The sequence below is a fragment of the Chrysochloris asiatica genome, unplaced genomic scaffold (assembly GCF_000296735.1).
Source record: "Chrysochloris asiatica unplaced genomic scaffold, ChrAsi1.0 scaffold00055, whole genome shotgun sequence".
Classification (NCBI taxonomy): Eukaryota; Metazoa; Chordata; class Mammalia; order Afrosoricida; family Chrysochloridae; genus Chrysochloris; species Chrysochloris asiatica.
The window spans coordinates 18212539-18228611 of record NW_006408573.1 but is presented as its reverse complement, the minus strand read 5'-3'; the positions used below and the strand labels follow the sequence as shown (position 1 = coordinate 18228611).

General features: G+C 42.8%; 1 protein-coding gene across 2 annotated transcripts in view; it reads right to left on the bottom strand.

Moving 5' to 3' along the window:
• Nucleotides 1–7173, bottom strand: part of CBFB (core-binding factor, beta subunit) — a 67365-nt gene extending 60192 nt beyond the window's left edge. Inside the window, exons 1-3 of one of the 2 annotated variants that reach the window (XM_006863598.1) lie at nt 7083–7173; nt 6783–6869; nt 1627–1743 (exon numbers count right to left, since the gene is read on the bottom strand). In XM_006863598.1, coding sequence (XP_006863660.1) covers nt 1627–1743; nt 6783–6869; nt 7083–7160 — 282 coding nt within the window. In that variant the 5' untranslated portion in view covers nt 7161–7173. The remainder of the gene's footprint in view (nt 1–1626; nt 1744–6782; nt 6870–7082) is intronic. The other variant, XM_006863597.1, reaches the window with a different exon arrangement.
• Nucleotides 7174–16073: the final 8900 nt, after the last annotated feature.

Genomic DNA, 16073 nt, shown 5'->3' with positions numbered 1-16073 from the left:
GTCTGGTGAAAGGAGATGGGGATAAGATTCGTAAGATTCAATAGTGATTAACTGTTATCACGACTAATCGTGACTGTCACACTTGTAACAAAAAAAGGGGAGTGGTTAATCTTACAGTCCAGAAACAGAGGACCCTAGGACCATCAAGAAAGGAACGCACAAATGGAATGCAGGACCTTATCCAGAGAAGCAGCAGCGCCAGAGATGGAGGCAGAGATGGGGGTATGGAGAGGGGATGCGGCTGAGGACTCTAGCTTCATCAACTAAGAGAAGGACTAAGAACTGGTGGCCAGGAGCAAACTTGCAGAATGTGCCCTTTGGAGATGTAAATTATTATATATGTCTGAGTGGGTTTTTTTGTTTGTGTGTTTTTTAAAAAGCTAAAGTGAATAGAGAGAAATACTGTTAACTGATGGTATATAGAGGGGATTATAATCAATGTAATGAAAAAAGTTATATGAACTGTTGAATGTGAAACTGATCATGTGCCCTGTAAACTTTCACTCAATCCACAATAAAAACCTTAAATTAAAAAAAAAACAAAAACATACAATGGATTAAATTGACAACAGCAACTTCAAAGATTACATGGGAAACTAAGGGGGCAGTGAGTTATGGTAATAGGGGATGAAAATGAGGGTAAAAATGGATGTACAACTTGAAGAATATAATCACTGTCACTGAATTATACAAGTAGTTGTTGAATTAGTATGCTGTTACAGTAAAACTGTGCGCCATCAAGTCAGTTCTGACTCATGGAGATCCTCCTATATAGGGATCCTGAATAGCGGCTAGTGAGTTTGAACCAATGACCCTTGAAATGCAAACCAACTTTGAGGTCCAGTGCTATTGTACAGCGCCACACCAGGATGCCTATATATAGTTTTAACAACAAAAACATTAAGAAAATTTTTTAAAAATAAATGTGTATTTTCTCAATAACGAAAATTAGAATTTTTTTTTAAAGAGCAACCAATCCAAGATTGACTTTATTCATTAAAACTTCAACAAAGTTCACCTAATATATTTAACTTAAGATTTTAATAGGGGTGTCAGTTTAAATATTTCTACCTACATTTTTCTTATCTCTAAATTAAACTTCTATCAAAAATCTTACAGCATTTATTGATTTTCCAAAAAGCTTCTCCTCAAAACCAAAGAATAACATTATTTCTAAGTTAAAGTTTTCAACTGTTTTTCTCAGAATTAAATTTGCTACAGTAACAAAATTAGAAAGTCACCCATAAACTATTTCTATATACCATTCAGTTTTAAATTCATACAACCCTTTTCTACTTTTCTCTTAATTTCAGCCATTTACACATTTTGGTACACACAAAAACTGTGTCAATACTTTGAAGGGAAGTAAGTTTTAAAAAATACATGTAGGGAAGCACACTGTTTGTTCTCTTTAAGGGCTAGAATACTTCATAGTGAATGTTACATGTAAAAAATTAATAACGGAGTGATGGCTCTAAAAGTTTGACAAAAAATTTAAAAATTGTTACTGTACTTGATAAGATGGGATGAAAACACATTTGCATGAGATCTGTGATAGGTTTATCTGGAGTAATTATCTACTGAAACAATCTACAGTATTTCAAATTGCATAGAAATGTTTCCTACCTTGCCTGCTTCTCTTTCAAAATCGACATATTCCCGGCTAGGTGTTTGCCGTTGTTCTCCTTGCCAGCTGGCCGGAAAAAACTGGAGAGACAGATTGGTTCCTGTAGCCACAAAAGCCTTTTAGAAAAATCAATACAAACAGGATCAGGAGCAAGACATTACATAAATTATGCAGGCAGTCATTTATTTTTACATCAGTTTATGTCTTAAGCCAGGCAGTACAGAGAATACTTAAAAAGTAAAAAACATGCACTCATCATTTCTCTTAAAGTATTAAGTTACAAACATCTGATTCCAGTTGGAGGACATTCACCATTGGCTGCTTAAATATAAAATCAGACATGGAATCAATACTTTCTTTCAGGTCATTTTTTGCTGACATTAGGATCATGCATGGCTAATGTCTCACCAGAAGCCACCACTCTGCATTTAAAAACTCACAATTTTAAATATAAAAATCTCTGAAGATTCAGAGACTGAATTTTAGAGCACACAATTTAAAGTTGCATAAATGAGACCATTTAATTCTTGACTGCCCCTGCTCAAAGAAACTTCGCTGCTCTATACTCCAAGTAAAAAAATGTACTGGGGACTCTCTCTTGTGATAAATCCAACATTACCATATGACAGTACCTTTTATCTAAAACCCTGGATAATTTTGAAAATATGCATTTTCTAAAACTTGACTTAAAAAGAACTGGATTTGACTTTAACAAAAGAGAAGTGTCTGTTTATTATTTATAAGATTTGAATACATATCAACATACAAAACAATCTATTTGAGCAATTTAACTCTATTTTATGTGTCAGACTGCAAGTTGTTTGAACTGAAAGGTCAGTGGTTCAAGCTCACCAGCTGCTCCTTGGAAACCCTATACTGGGTCGCTATGGGTCGGAAGCGACTCAACGGCACTTAACAACAACAGAAAAAAAGGAGCTCTGGTAGCGTAGTGGTTATAAATTGGGCTGCTGATCTCAGGGTCAGCAGTTCGAAACTACCAGCTGTTCCATGGAATAAAGATGAGGCTTTCTGCTCCCATAAAGATTCATAGCCTCGGAAACCCTGTACAGGGTTGCTATGAGTTGGAACCGACTCCACCGCATATAACAACAACAACAATAGAAAGAATCCAGAAATATTAAGTATAAGAAGCATTTGAAAATACATTTTGAATCACCAAATATAAGCTCTTCGTTAAAAACAGAGAGTTTTTGTTTACTTTACAAACGGAAGCTATCATGCATAATTGGTTCCCTAGCAGAGTCTTCACCTGAAAACTAAGGGCTCACTTTCAGGACAGTCTGTTTGAAGCCCTCAGCTGATTCAGCCATCTACTAGTTACAGACTGGCTACTGGCTTAGATTCTTTAGAGGTCAACAGACCTCCTATTCCTAATATTGGTACCTTCGGCACACTGGTCAACCAAACGGTTACCTCTTTAGACCTGTGTGAAGACATTTTTCTGAATTAACTGAGATGCCCTTTGTGGTAAATTTTTCATGTGAACAGAGACTGTTCACAATAATTTGTTGTTGTTGTTATGTGCCGTGGAGTCGGTTCCAACTCATAGCGACCCTGCACAGGGTTTCCGAGGCTTTTAATCTTTACGGGAGCAGAACGCCTCATCTTTCTCCCGGCGGAGCAGCTGGTAGTTTCGAACTGCTGACCTTACGGTTCGCAGCCTGATTCGTAACCACACTACCAGAGCTCCTTAACACCAATAATATCAACTTAAAAAAAAATCCTTCCTTGTACTTTTAATGACTTTTAGTGTAAGTTAAAAATCAATCACATGAAGTGAAATGGATCAACAAAAGCACCATCAACATTGGTTCAAATTAAATACTGATGCTAGAGAAAAATGTCCAGTCTGTGTGAGCTGGGGAAAATTACTTAGCCTATTTGTGACTCAGTTTCCTCACAAGTTAATATTTGTAAAATATTGAATAGGACTTACAGAGTAAATGTTATTTAAGTGTGTCTGCTAAATAAAATAAGAAAAATAGCTTTCAGCTTGATAAAACAACCAAGTTTTTCATACTCAATTAATGAAATTTCGGAGCAGAGTGGTGGGGCAGGTAAGCCAGAGATTGAGTCCATGAATGAATGCTGTGTCTTCAGTACTTACCTGGCTAAGAAAACCTCTCCCACCAGTGTGCCCACAAAAGCTCTGTGTTACGTGAAGACAATCTGCAGATTTTATTACCTCACCTCTGTCTGAATGCCAACTTCAGAAGAGATTTCCTGCTTCATCACTTTATGTCCATTATCTCATCAAGATTTCTCTTTCTGAGACAGGAAAAGTGGTAAAAACAGATCTCTCCTGAAGAGCAGTTTCCAAACTTGTTTGACCACAGAATTTTTATTTTGTGGAATATCTACACATACATAAGAGTTGGAAAAATTCAGTTCAAAAACATAAACACACCACACTGATAAAATGTTCAAATGTATAATTTTCAGACTGTCCTAACTATATTTTACAGGCTTCATAAATAATAAAACTGTACACCTGGTGCCAATCCAACATACCTTTTACCATCCAATTCTCAGGAATAGGAGGTATGACAGTTTTTACTGATCTCACAGTAGAGATGGGCATACCCCTCACTTGCATTTTTTCATTCATTCATCATTAGCACTGAAGACATTCCAACACTTGCCATGATAAGAACTTAAAAGAGGAATAAAACAGATTCTACCAAATAAATTCTCTCGCCTATAATCACTTATTTCAGGTTGTGATAGGAATCTAAGTTTTTTTTAATAATTAAGGAGAGATGAGTATCATGGCCCTTAAATTCTTTCACATCAAACAACTATTCACAAATACTTTATTACTCTCACTGATTCTTTTTAAAATAAGAAATTTCTAAAAGCGGGGAAAAAGAAAAAGACATTTAGGACTGGAAATGAGTTGGAAAGTGTTTGGGGAACTGTGTACATTTTTACTGCATATGACTGTGTCAGAATAGTGGCAAAATAATACATTCTCCACAACCTACTTTCCATAACCAAAAAGTAGGCCAAAAAGTCTGTTTATAAGCCATTATGATAAATTTCAGGCATTAAATTAAGCAACCAATAAATTCAAATCATCAAGTACCTATAATGCAAAAAGGCATTATGTAAATCATGGAGGGGACAGATAGAAAGATAGAGACTTATACACAAAACACATTCAGTTCTGTACAGTTGTGGTCTTTATCCTCTAAGAAATAATAATCCTAAAATTTATATTGGGTAGTATTGAATTAAGGGAGATACTAGAAAGAGAGGGAGATTTATGAAATTCCTCTTCAAATGCAAGTAATTATATCATTCAACAAAATAAGTGTGCTGCCTTAAGCGCAAATCTTACACAGAATTCAATTTATGTTCTTTAACCTTTAATACCTGTCAAAAATAAAAACATATTAAAATATGTAGGATTAGATATTTGTAAGAAGGAAGAGGTACAGAATATCCGACTCTTCCCTGGAAATAAATTTGTAACACAAACAGCCAATAAAGCATTATAAAACAACTCAGATATACTGTGGGCCTAACTATGCCCTCAATGCATCATTACATGCCAAAAATCTTGGGACAGAACACACCCCAATAATGCTGCTTTCCTAAAATTTCTGAAAAACCTGAGTTTTTCTAACAATATCAAGAGTACTTTCTCTTTTTTAAAATTACATCAATAACCTCCAGGAAATCCATTGGTGGCATATCCCATCCACCAAAAAAGGAAATTCAGGCAAAAGATGACATACTGACTAGGCTAACTAATGTAAATGAGTCTACCACTCAGTGCCACCACCTAAATTGTCTTTTGGCAATACATTTGAATCAGAAATAGAACTACTCAAACTTTGGAAGTGGTTAAGAGCTGGAGATTTCTTTCATAACAGGCTTCAATGGCCAAATATTCCAGCGTCTCAGTAACCATAACACAATCTTAAAAGTCTTCATTTTAAATATGAAAATATTCTTTAAATATAAATCAATTTGGGTAATGAAATCTGGAGTTAGGTAGTGAAAGTGATGATGGTTGCACAACTTTTTGACTATGTTAAGAACTGCTAAACGGTACACTTCAAAGGGGTGTACAGGAGGCCTTCAAAAAGTTCATGGGAAAATGGAATTAAAGGTAGTGGAATTTTCCCACTATCTTTTTGAAATATGGTAGAATCCCCTAGTGTTTTATAATATGTGAATTATATCTCAATAAAAAACAAAACCCATATTCTCTGTAAAGGAGGTGGGAGCAGTTCACTTTTCCAGCATGCCTTCCTTCAGTAAACAAGTTGCAAATGCCATGGGACTCAAGTCATAAGAGATTCTGCTAAAATTCCGTGGTACAGCGCACCTCTTTAAAAAATAATCTACCTCTTGCCTTTAGTTTCTTCCCACCCACTCTTTGACCTCATCCTCCCCTCATGAGCACCTCCAAGAGGACAAACCAAAAGAAGAGGGCACCTAAGACACCTGAATGGTTTGGTGGAAGCAAGTCATCAAATCTACCACCCAAAACCAGATCAATCGGGGTTCTGACAGCAACAAACTGGGTATGCGATAAAGGGTTGCTTTCTCATCCTCCAGGCTTAACATGCCAAAAAATTAAAATAGCATATTCCTTAGGGTTGTTGTTTTTCCTCTATTAGTACAGTTAATTAATTGATGGACCGATTTATCCTCACTTGGCTGGAAGAAACGATAGCTTCACATTTAGATTTACAAACAAACCTAACTCCTAAGAAACAAACTACCGCCTAGTCGCCAGAATCTTGAACGAAGGCCACTTCTCTCTCCTAACGGGTGTTTTTTGCCTGCGGGACCCTGACGCCTACACGGGGACTACCCCTCCGCCTTAGGTGGGCTCCGATCATTGCACCGCGTGCTTAACTGCCGAGTTCTGGGGAACGGAACCCACCCCAGAGGCCGCAGGGAAAGCGTCTCCCCGCCAGGACGCCGCCCGCGCAGGTTTGCTCTCGCAGTTTGAATCCCGAGTAGGAAGTGAGACAGCGCCCGCTCAGTTCCGGGAGCCGCGGTGGCGCCGTCCGAACCCAGCCTGGGCCGCGGCAATCCCCGCGCAACAAGTGCCCCGCGCAACAAGTGCCCCGCGCGCGCTCCGGCCCCTCGCGCGCCCCGGACCCCGCCAACTTACGATTTCCGAGCGGCCGTCGCGGCAGGCATTCTGGAAGCGCGCCTGGCGCTCCTCGTGGGGCCGGTCCCTGAAGCCCGTGTACTTAATCTGCAAGGCAGAGACGGCCCGAAATCAGGAGCCAAAGCCGCGGCGCCGCCCGCGCGCCGCCCGATAAGGGCAGGCAGTCTGTGGGCGAGATTGGCCCTCAGCGGCCGCTCCGGCCTGGACATCGGGGGGCCGCGCCGCTCAAACTTTTCTCCGTCCGGGCCCACTCCGAGTGCGCTGCGGCCTCCGCGCCGCTCGCCCGCCCGCCCGCCTCACCTCACACTCGCGGCTCAGCTTCCTGAAGAACTCCTCATTCTCGAACTTGCTTCTCTGATCGGGCACGACGCGCGGCATCTTCCCGTCCTGAAGCCGCGCCTACCGGCCGAGCTCAGGACTTGTGCGGGTACCAGCTGGCAGACTCCGCAATGACCGACTGACCGCCCACCCGCGGCGCCCCGACTCCCGCTTCCCTTTGTTTCAGGCGCCCGCCCGCCCGCGTGGGCTCCCGCTCCCGGGAGTCTGACGCGCCGCAGCCTACTGCAGCCCAGCCCACGTCGCCGCTGCCGCCTCAGCCGTTGCCTGCCGCCAGCGAAGACCCAACTCTCGCCGCCCCCAGCCGCCGCCACTTCCTCTCACCGCCCACCTCGCGCGCCCGCCGTCCCCGCCCCCGTTGGCCCCACCCCGCCTCCTCGCGCGCCCGCCCGCCCCAAACTGTGGCTAACAAGACGCACCATTCACAACTCTACGGCCCGTTTCACGCATGCGCCGCCCGCCAGCTCACAGTACTGCGGCGGTCCAGAGCTCCTTTCTCTGCGCTGCTTTTTCCCCTTGGCCTTCTCGGTGCCCCTCCGCGAGGAAACGCCCTGTAGGGATCTTCCTTGCCCTAAACGGCTAATAGCGCTCCTTGCGGGCCTTTTCACCAACCTTCCTCGGTGTCCTGGAACTTCTGGAAACCCGACTCGCAGAGTAAACCCAGATTGCCACCTAAACCCGAGGCAGTCTGAGTCCTTGAGAATTTTGCACCCCAAAACCCACGGGGGGGGGGGGAGAATGTAGGCTCTATGCCTCGAATACTAAAGGTAGACTCCGACTAAAGATGCCAAGTGTATCCGCATTATAGTGGAGAGGTCGTGGCTGGAGATAAGACCCCTGTCTGCCTGCTAGGAGTTTTAAACAAAACCTGGACCTTAAACTTCAGTTTCTTTATTTCCAGAAAGCAGACACGATTTGACAGTGTTAGTGTGAGTGACATTATGTAAATAACAATCTTTATGTTTTTCTAGCACAAAATGTCATCACCTAACCATCAGTGGTGTTGGAGAAGAATATTAAAAGTACTCTGGACTGCCAGAAGAACAAACAAATCTATCTTGGAAGAGGTTTAGCTAAAATGCTTCTTAGAAGCCAGGATGACTCGATTTCATTGCTCTTACTTTGGGCAAGTTATCAGGAGGGGTCAGTCCCTGAAGGATATCATATTTGGTAAAGTGGAGAGTCAGCGAAAAAGAGGAAGACCTCAAGGAGAAGGACTGGCACAGTGGCACAACAGTGGGCTCAAGTGTAACAACAATTGTGAGGATGGCACAGGAATGGGCAGTGTTTTATTCTGTTATGCATAGTATCACTATTAATCATAACCAACTTCACGGCACCTAACTCAAGCCATCAGTTTGCTGTATTGTGATACCTTGCAATACTGAAAGATATACCACAAGGTCACCAATGATAGGCTGCTTTCATGGGGGAACTTCTAAGACTAAGACTAGATGGAAAGACCTGGCAATCTACTTCTGAAAATTAGCCAATGAAAATCCTGTGGGCCATCTCCTAGATGATTGGCAGCTTCAGAGAAAACCTGGTGGTTGAAAGAAGGGAAGAGCAATTTCCCACAAAAGGAGTGCCTGGGGCTGCATTGTAGACCCCCTGAACAATTTGTGTCAACTACATTTGGCAAAGGATGTTGTTTTTATTTTGCTGCCTAAAGGTTCTGGTAAAGTGATAAGGAAACTCCACATCAACACAGGCACAGTGCAAACAAAACCAGCCTTGCAGTATTTGCAACTTAGTACTGGGAGAAAAGTGAGACACCTTCTCCTCAAGAGACCAAGGCGCAAGAAGTAGAAGCCCCTTCATTCATCTGCTCCCTCTCCCACAAGACTTGGAGGCCCAGTAGAGTGGGTCTTACAGTATAGAAGTTTCAGCTTCTGGTCCCCATGGTGGAAAAAAAAAAAAAGTAAAAATATCCTATGTAGTACCATTCAGTACTTTCACATTCTGTTCAGGTAGACTTTTGTATGAAACTTTCCATCCATTGTTGTCTCTAACAAATGATCCACAAGCACTCTTACATGGATCCAGAGGGACTTCATAGAACATGTAGCTGATCTCGGCCTTTGGATTCCAGCAAAATTGTTTCTACTACAGAAAATGTGAAGTAGCCCAAAGGTGTATATTCACTGACATGGTCTAACTGGTCAACTAGAAGCCATGAGCTTTAAGAAGAAAAAGATCAGGGTGGAGACAAAGCCAGGGAGGTCACACTATCAGCTTTATTGGGCCCTGAGACTGGGAATGATGTCCTGAGGGGAAATAATGGGAAAGCCTGCCAGACAGACCCAGAACAGCACAACTACAGACCTCCTTTGACAACTCCAGGCTAGCCCACATACGGCCGACTGGGAAATAAACCACTGGCTAAAGGAGGCAATCTCCTCACCTGAACTCTATATGCCTTAATTTTTAATTGTTGTTAAATAAAAAATTGTTAATTAAGAAAGGTGTGCAACAGGGTTGTAGTCTTTCACCATACTTATTCAACCTGTATGCTGAGCAAAGAATCTGAGAAGCTGGGTTATATGAATAAAAACATGGCGTCAGGATTGGAGGAAGTCTCATTAACGACCTGTGATATGCAAATGATACAACTTTGCTTGCTGAAAGTGAAGAGGACTTAAAATATTTACTGATGAAGATAAAAGAACACAGCCTTTGGTATGGATTGCATCTCAATGTAAAGAAAACAAAAATCCTCACCACTGGACCAATAAACAACATTCTTATCAATGGAGAAAAGATTGAAATTGTCAAGGACTTTATTCTTCTTGGATCAACTATCAACACTCATGGAAGCAGCAGTCAAGAAATCAAAGGACGTATTGCATTAGGCAAATCTGCTGCACAAGACCTTTTTAAAGTGTTGAAGAGCAAAAATGTCAGCTTGAGGACTAAGGTGCACCTGACCCAAGCCATGGTATTTTCAGTAACCTCATATGCATGCGAAAGCTGGACAGTGAATAAGGAAGATTGTATAAGAATTGATGCTTTTGAGTTATGGTGTTGAAGGAGAATATTGAAAGTGCCATGGACTGCCAAAAGAACCAACAAATCTGTGTTGGAAGAATGCAGCCAGAGTGCTCCTTGGAGACCTAGATGGCCAAACTTTGTCTCTTATACTTGGGACACATTGTCAGGAAGGACAGTCACTGGAGAAGGATATCATATTTGGTAAGGTGGAGGGACAAAGAAAAAGAGGAAGACAACCCCCCCCCCCAGCGAGATGGATTTGCAAAGTGGCAGCATCAATGGGCTCAAGCGTGTCAACAATTATGAGGTTGGCCCAGGACTGGGCAGTGTTCGTTCTGTTGTATATAGGGTCGCTATGAGTCAGTATCAACTTAATGGCACCTAACAGCAACAACGTTTTTTCACATATTTAAAAAACTGGATTAAATGAATTTAATAAATGAAATTTTCATATATGTCAGGTATGTTTAGCTCTGTGCTCCTAACAGCTGTTTAGCTAGGTTTGGATTGGTCCAGCCACTAACCCATTGAGGGTTCTATTAAGAGTCTCAGCCCTTCTAGGGCACACAGAAGGAAACACAAGAGAGTCTTCTAGCTACCTAGAAACCTACCCTCCCCCAAAACACCTGACTGAAGTCCTGCACCTGAAATGTCCCTTTTCTAAGGATCCAGCCAGCCTCTTCTGAAGATGCCTCTTCTGAGCGTCTTCCTACCCTGCTTGGTGGGCAGCTGTTCCTGCAGGAACCCCAGGCTGACCCTCAGTGAGAGAGCAGAAAATGCAGAATGATGCAGAGCTCTATTATGTCACTGGTTTCAATTAATTTACCATCTAAGGCCTTCCTTTCCCAATCGGACAAATGAGGATGCTAAACACTTAAATAAGTCACCACAGGGCAGTGACAAGATCCTGACCTATTAGAAATAATAAAATGGACGAACATGGATGCATATCATCTTTATTCACTCCACCACAATGCTGTAACTATGGTATTGTTGTCCCTGTTCTACAAACAAGGAGATTGAGGCTCAGAGAGGTTGAGTGACTTATCCAGGGCTGCCCATGTTCTTAACCATTCTACCATGAAGCATCTATAGATGTCAGAAGTCCAGTTTATCTCTCTAAATGAACCAAGAGATCACGGAGAGCTGGGCCCAGGGTCACTCTTCCTGAAAAATCCTCTATGATCCTGAAAGTCCACAAAAGGTTAGATGAAAAGGGTCCTATTGTGGGCCTTGTGGCTCTTGTCCTTAAGAGTTGTGCATTCCCACATGATTACAGAAAGCTTGTAAGCCCATCTTTAGCTTATAACTGATTGGAATACCTAAAAGGGGTTCCACAACTTGCCCAGTGAACAGAGTTTTTGTAGTTTATAGGACCTTAGGTGGAATCCTGAGCCCCATCCAAAACTTTTTGAGGTGGGACATTCCCACCAGAAAGGACAAGCAGACCAGCCTGGAACAGCTAGAGCAACAGAAGATACATCTTCAAAGAAAGATCATCAGGAACAACCCAAAACAAAAATGTCAGCATGACTGGCAACTACTACAAGAATAAGCAAGTTGTTCACCAGGAAGCCATCAAGGTAAGCAATCAAGTCCCTTCAGAACAAACCCCCCTCTAAGACTGAAACTCAAAGGGAACACATGAGCAGGCATGTAAGTTTGCTGGCAACCACATTGGTTTACTGGTGAGTGGAAAAGGGGGAAAGGCAGCAATGAAGAAATGGGCTGAGTTCAACTACACTCCATAGACTCCCATTGACCTGGAGATGAGAGAGCCTGGGGACATCTGAGCCCATGGACAAGGACATAGCCACAGAGGGCTAGAGCTGAGAGTGAAGCATCCAGCTGATATGAAGGGAGGGGAGATGCACAAGAACACCCAAACTTGCAGATAGTACCCATTTGACCTAGCCTCAATGACTTGATAATCAGAACTGGACTAGAGGAAGATTAAAAAAAAAAAAAAGTTTTGATAAGGGAAACAAGGGTAAATTGCTACATACACTTTGATGAACTTGACCTATACTCATGGAGGTTGTTGTTGTTGTTGTTATGTGCCATGGAGTCGGTTCTGACTTGTGGAGGTAGTAGCTCTAAATACCAACAGAGAGGGAAGGAGTCTTCACATCAAGTATCAATGTTATCTTCTCTGTATACATAGTAGATAGGGACAGGCAACTTAGACATAGGCTACCTAAAATGAGGGGGTGATAAAGGCTCGAAGTGACTGGCTAACAAGGTTTCAAGAAGGAGTTTCGTTTAATAGTGTGTGTGGGGAGATGAAGTCCCCACTGAATAGTTTTCATCTTGTCTAGATGAAAAAAGATGTAAAAAGATGGGGATAAGATTACTATAATTCAACAATGAGTAATTGTTATCATGGCTAATTGCAACTGTCACAATTGTAAAGGTTTAGTAACAAACACGGGGCAGTAGTTAACCTTACAGTCCAGAAACAGAGGACCCTAGGACCATCAAGGAAGAAGAGCACAAGCAGAATGCAGGGCCTTATCCAGAAAAGCAGTGACACCAGAGATGGAGGCAGAGATGAGGACATGGAGAGAGGGAGAAGTTGATGACTCCAGATTCATTGAAAGAGAGGGACTGAGAGCCGGCTGCCCGGAGGCAGACTTGCAGAATGTGCCCTTTGGTTGTGCATAATTGTGTAAATTATTATATATGCCTGAATGTTTAAAAAACAAAGGGAAGGGACTAAAATTAATAGAGAGAAATACTGTTAACTGATGGAGAGGATTATAATCATTGTAATGAAACAAAATATATGATTTGTTGAATGTAAAACTGATGATCTGCTCTGTAAATTTTCACTCAATTCACAATTAAAACTTAAAAAAAAAAAAAAAGAGTTGTACATTCCTTCCTGAGCCTAACTGGTTGTCCCTCCTGAACTGGGGAGCTCGTCATCCTGCCTCCCTGGGTGCATCTGAAGAGATGCTTTTACCCAGTCAGGTATTAGCAGCCACCCTGACACACACACACCACCACCCAGGTCTCTGTGCCTTGAGTGCATTTTTCTAAGGAAACTGTTTCCCTTCAGTTACTGAAGAAATATTGTACCATCTTGAAGCTGAAATATGATCTGGACCCACAAATGAGACTTGGGGTGGGAGAGAAGGGAAATGAGTGGCTGGCACATCGCCTAAAGCTTCTAGTTTTTGGAAGGAGACCGGCCAAAGTCCAGGATGAGAGTGTTATCTGCCTGCGTGAGGCAGTTTCTTAGGCCCTGAAGAATTTTTTTATTCAAATAGTCATACCATAAATTCACCCCTAGTGCTAAAGAATTATCCCTCCCTATGGATTCTCCTCCTCCTCAGCGCCCTGCAACCCTCCCCACCCATGGCTCAGCAATCCCAAAGGAAGAGGAAAGCAGAGAGGAGCAAGTTTCTTCAGAATTGTGTTTCTTCAGTGTTGGGATCAATAAACCCTTTTGCTTAAAAAGAACCAGATGATTTCATCTTTGTAATTACAAGTTTGACGTTTGCAAATCTTGCTGAGGCTCCAAATGAGCCTCTTTGTCATGGACAGCAGGGAAAAGGGTTGTCTGGGTGTCTGGAGATGTGGACTGAGCCTGCTGTGGTGGGAAGAGGGCCAGATTGGGGTCACCAGGCCTGGCTGACCTTCTTACAGGGCTGCTTTGGACTGTCCTGCCTCCCTCCCCTAATCCCTGTATTTACTGCCTGGCCATTGTGGGAAGAAGTCTTGAGGCTAGAAAATGGCAGCTGGTGAGCTCTACCCATACCACCCTCCTCCTTAGGCGTCCCCAGTGCCCTACAAGTCTCCCTTTTGCTATGGCAAAAAGACAAATCCCTCAGCCTAGCATTCCATAATCCCTGACATCCTTCATTCCTCCTCCCTCCTCCCATCAGTTTTCCCTCTACACCCTGCATTCCAGCCATACTGGCCTCCTTGAGTTTTCCACAAGTCTCTGTGTCTTTGAATTTGCTTTCCCTCTATTCTGTTTTCCTCTCCTTATTCCGTTGGGAAAAACTCCTTCCTTTTTTAAAAAAATAGGAGTTCAGGGCCCTCAGATTGTCTTCAGCAGAGTGAATGTTCCACAGCACCCCCTCCTTGGATCACAGTCAGTGCCACGCAATGTGCCAGGGTTAGCACACCTGGTACCCAGCAGCAACCTGGGCTCAGGGAGGATTTGGCTCCCCAATAAACTATTATATTGTTGCTGTGTGCCTTCCACTTGATTCTGACTTATAGTGACCCTATGTTGTTGTTGTTGTTAAGTGCTGTCGAGTCAGTTCCAACTCAAAATGACCCTGCTTATAGGCTTTCTGAGGAGTGGCTAGTGAGCTTAAAAAGTTGACCTTGTGGTTCAAACTGATCTTGCAGTCCAGCGCATTAGAACGCAGAGCCAAAACTGATTCATAGGGCTTCCTACACTACACTCCTCAGTGAAGGAGTTCTAGTGGTGCAATGGTTAAGCATTGGGCTTCTAACTGAGAGGTTGATGGTTCAAACCCACCAGCTCCTCCTTGGGAGAAAAGATCTGCCTGGACTCCCATAAAGATATCAGTCTAGGAAAGCCAATGTTGACTCACTGGCACACGATAGCAACAGTCTTTACAAGCGCAGATTGCCACCAGGGCTCCTATTGTTGTTGTTGTTGTTGTCAGGTGCCATAGAGTCGGAACCAACTCACAGTGACCCCATGCACAGCAGAACGAAACAATGTCCGATCCTGGGCCAACCTCTCACTACTGCTGCCACACTTGATGCCATCAATGATGCCACCGGGCTGATCCATCTCGTTGGGGGTCTTCCTCTTTTTCTCTGACCCTCTATCTTACCCAGCATGACATCCTTTTCTAGCGGCTGTTCCCGCCTGACAATATGTCCAAAAGGGCTCCTATAGACTTCTGTAATGCTACTACAAACAGTTGCCATCCAGCTGATTCAGACTAGGGAGAGCCCACTGTTTCCGAGTAGGACTGTGCTCTATAGTGTTTTAATGGCTGATGTCTCAGAAGTAGATTGTACTTGAACATCCAACCTTTTGGCTATCAGCCCAGCCCATTAACTTTTTGCACTACCTTAGCTCCAGGCACCCCACTGCTGTTATTTGTAAGCGCCCTCAAGTTGGTTCCAACTCATAATGACACTATATGGGATTTTGGAGAAGCTGCTGGTGGATTTGAACCGATGACCTTGTGGTTGGCAGTCCAGTACTTAGTCTACAGTGCAGCTCCTCCCTAGTGTGTGTTTATTTCACTGAAGTTCAGCCTCCATATGAAGGTCTCTTTTCAGTCCTTAAAGAAAATGTTAAACTTGTAGAAAATTTGGAAGAAACAGGAAATAAGAAAGGTGTTTCGCCACCTCAAACCAATCATTGCTAACATTTTAGTATATTTGCTTTGGCCTCTTTCCATCTGAAGTTTTTTTTCCATGTAGTTATGGGGGCAGTGGTGGTTGAGTGGTAGAAATCTTGCCTTCCACGCAGGAAACTGGGGCTGATCCCCAGCCAGTGCACCTCATGCACAACTACCTCCGAGGCTTGCATATTGCTATGATGCTGAACAAGTTTCAGCAGAGCTTCCAGACTAAGATGGATGAGGAAGAAAGGCCTGGTGATCTCCTTTCAAAAATCAACCTGTGAAAACCCTGTGTATCATAGGGAGTACAATCCACAACTGATTATGAAATGGTGGAATTTTGTTCTATTGTTGTCTTAGCCCAGGTTTTCTAGAGAAGAAAATCCAGAGAAATGTATGCATGTATATATACATGTTGTTGTTGTTATGTGCCATGGAGTCGGTTCTGACTCTTAGTGACCCTGTACAGGGTTTCTGAGGCTGTAAATCTTTACGGGAGCAGAAAGCCTCATCTTTCTGCCGCGGAGCGGCTGGTAGTTTCGAACTGCTGACCCTGAGGTTAGCAGCCTGATTCGTAACCACTATGCTAGAGAGAGTGTATTACAATTGCAGAAAACCA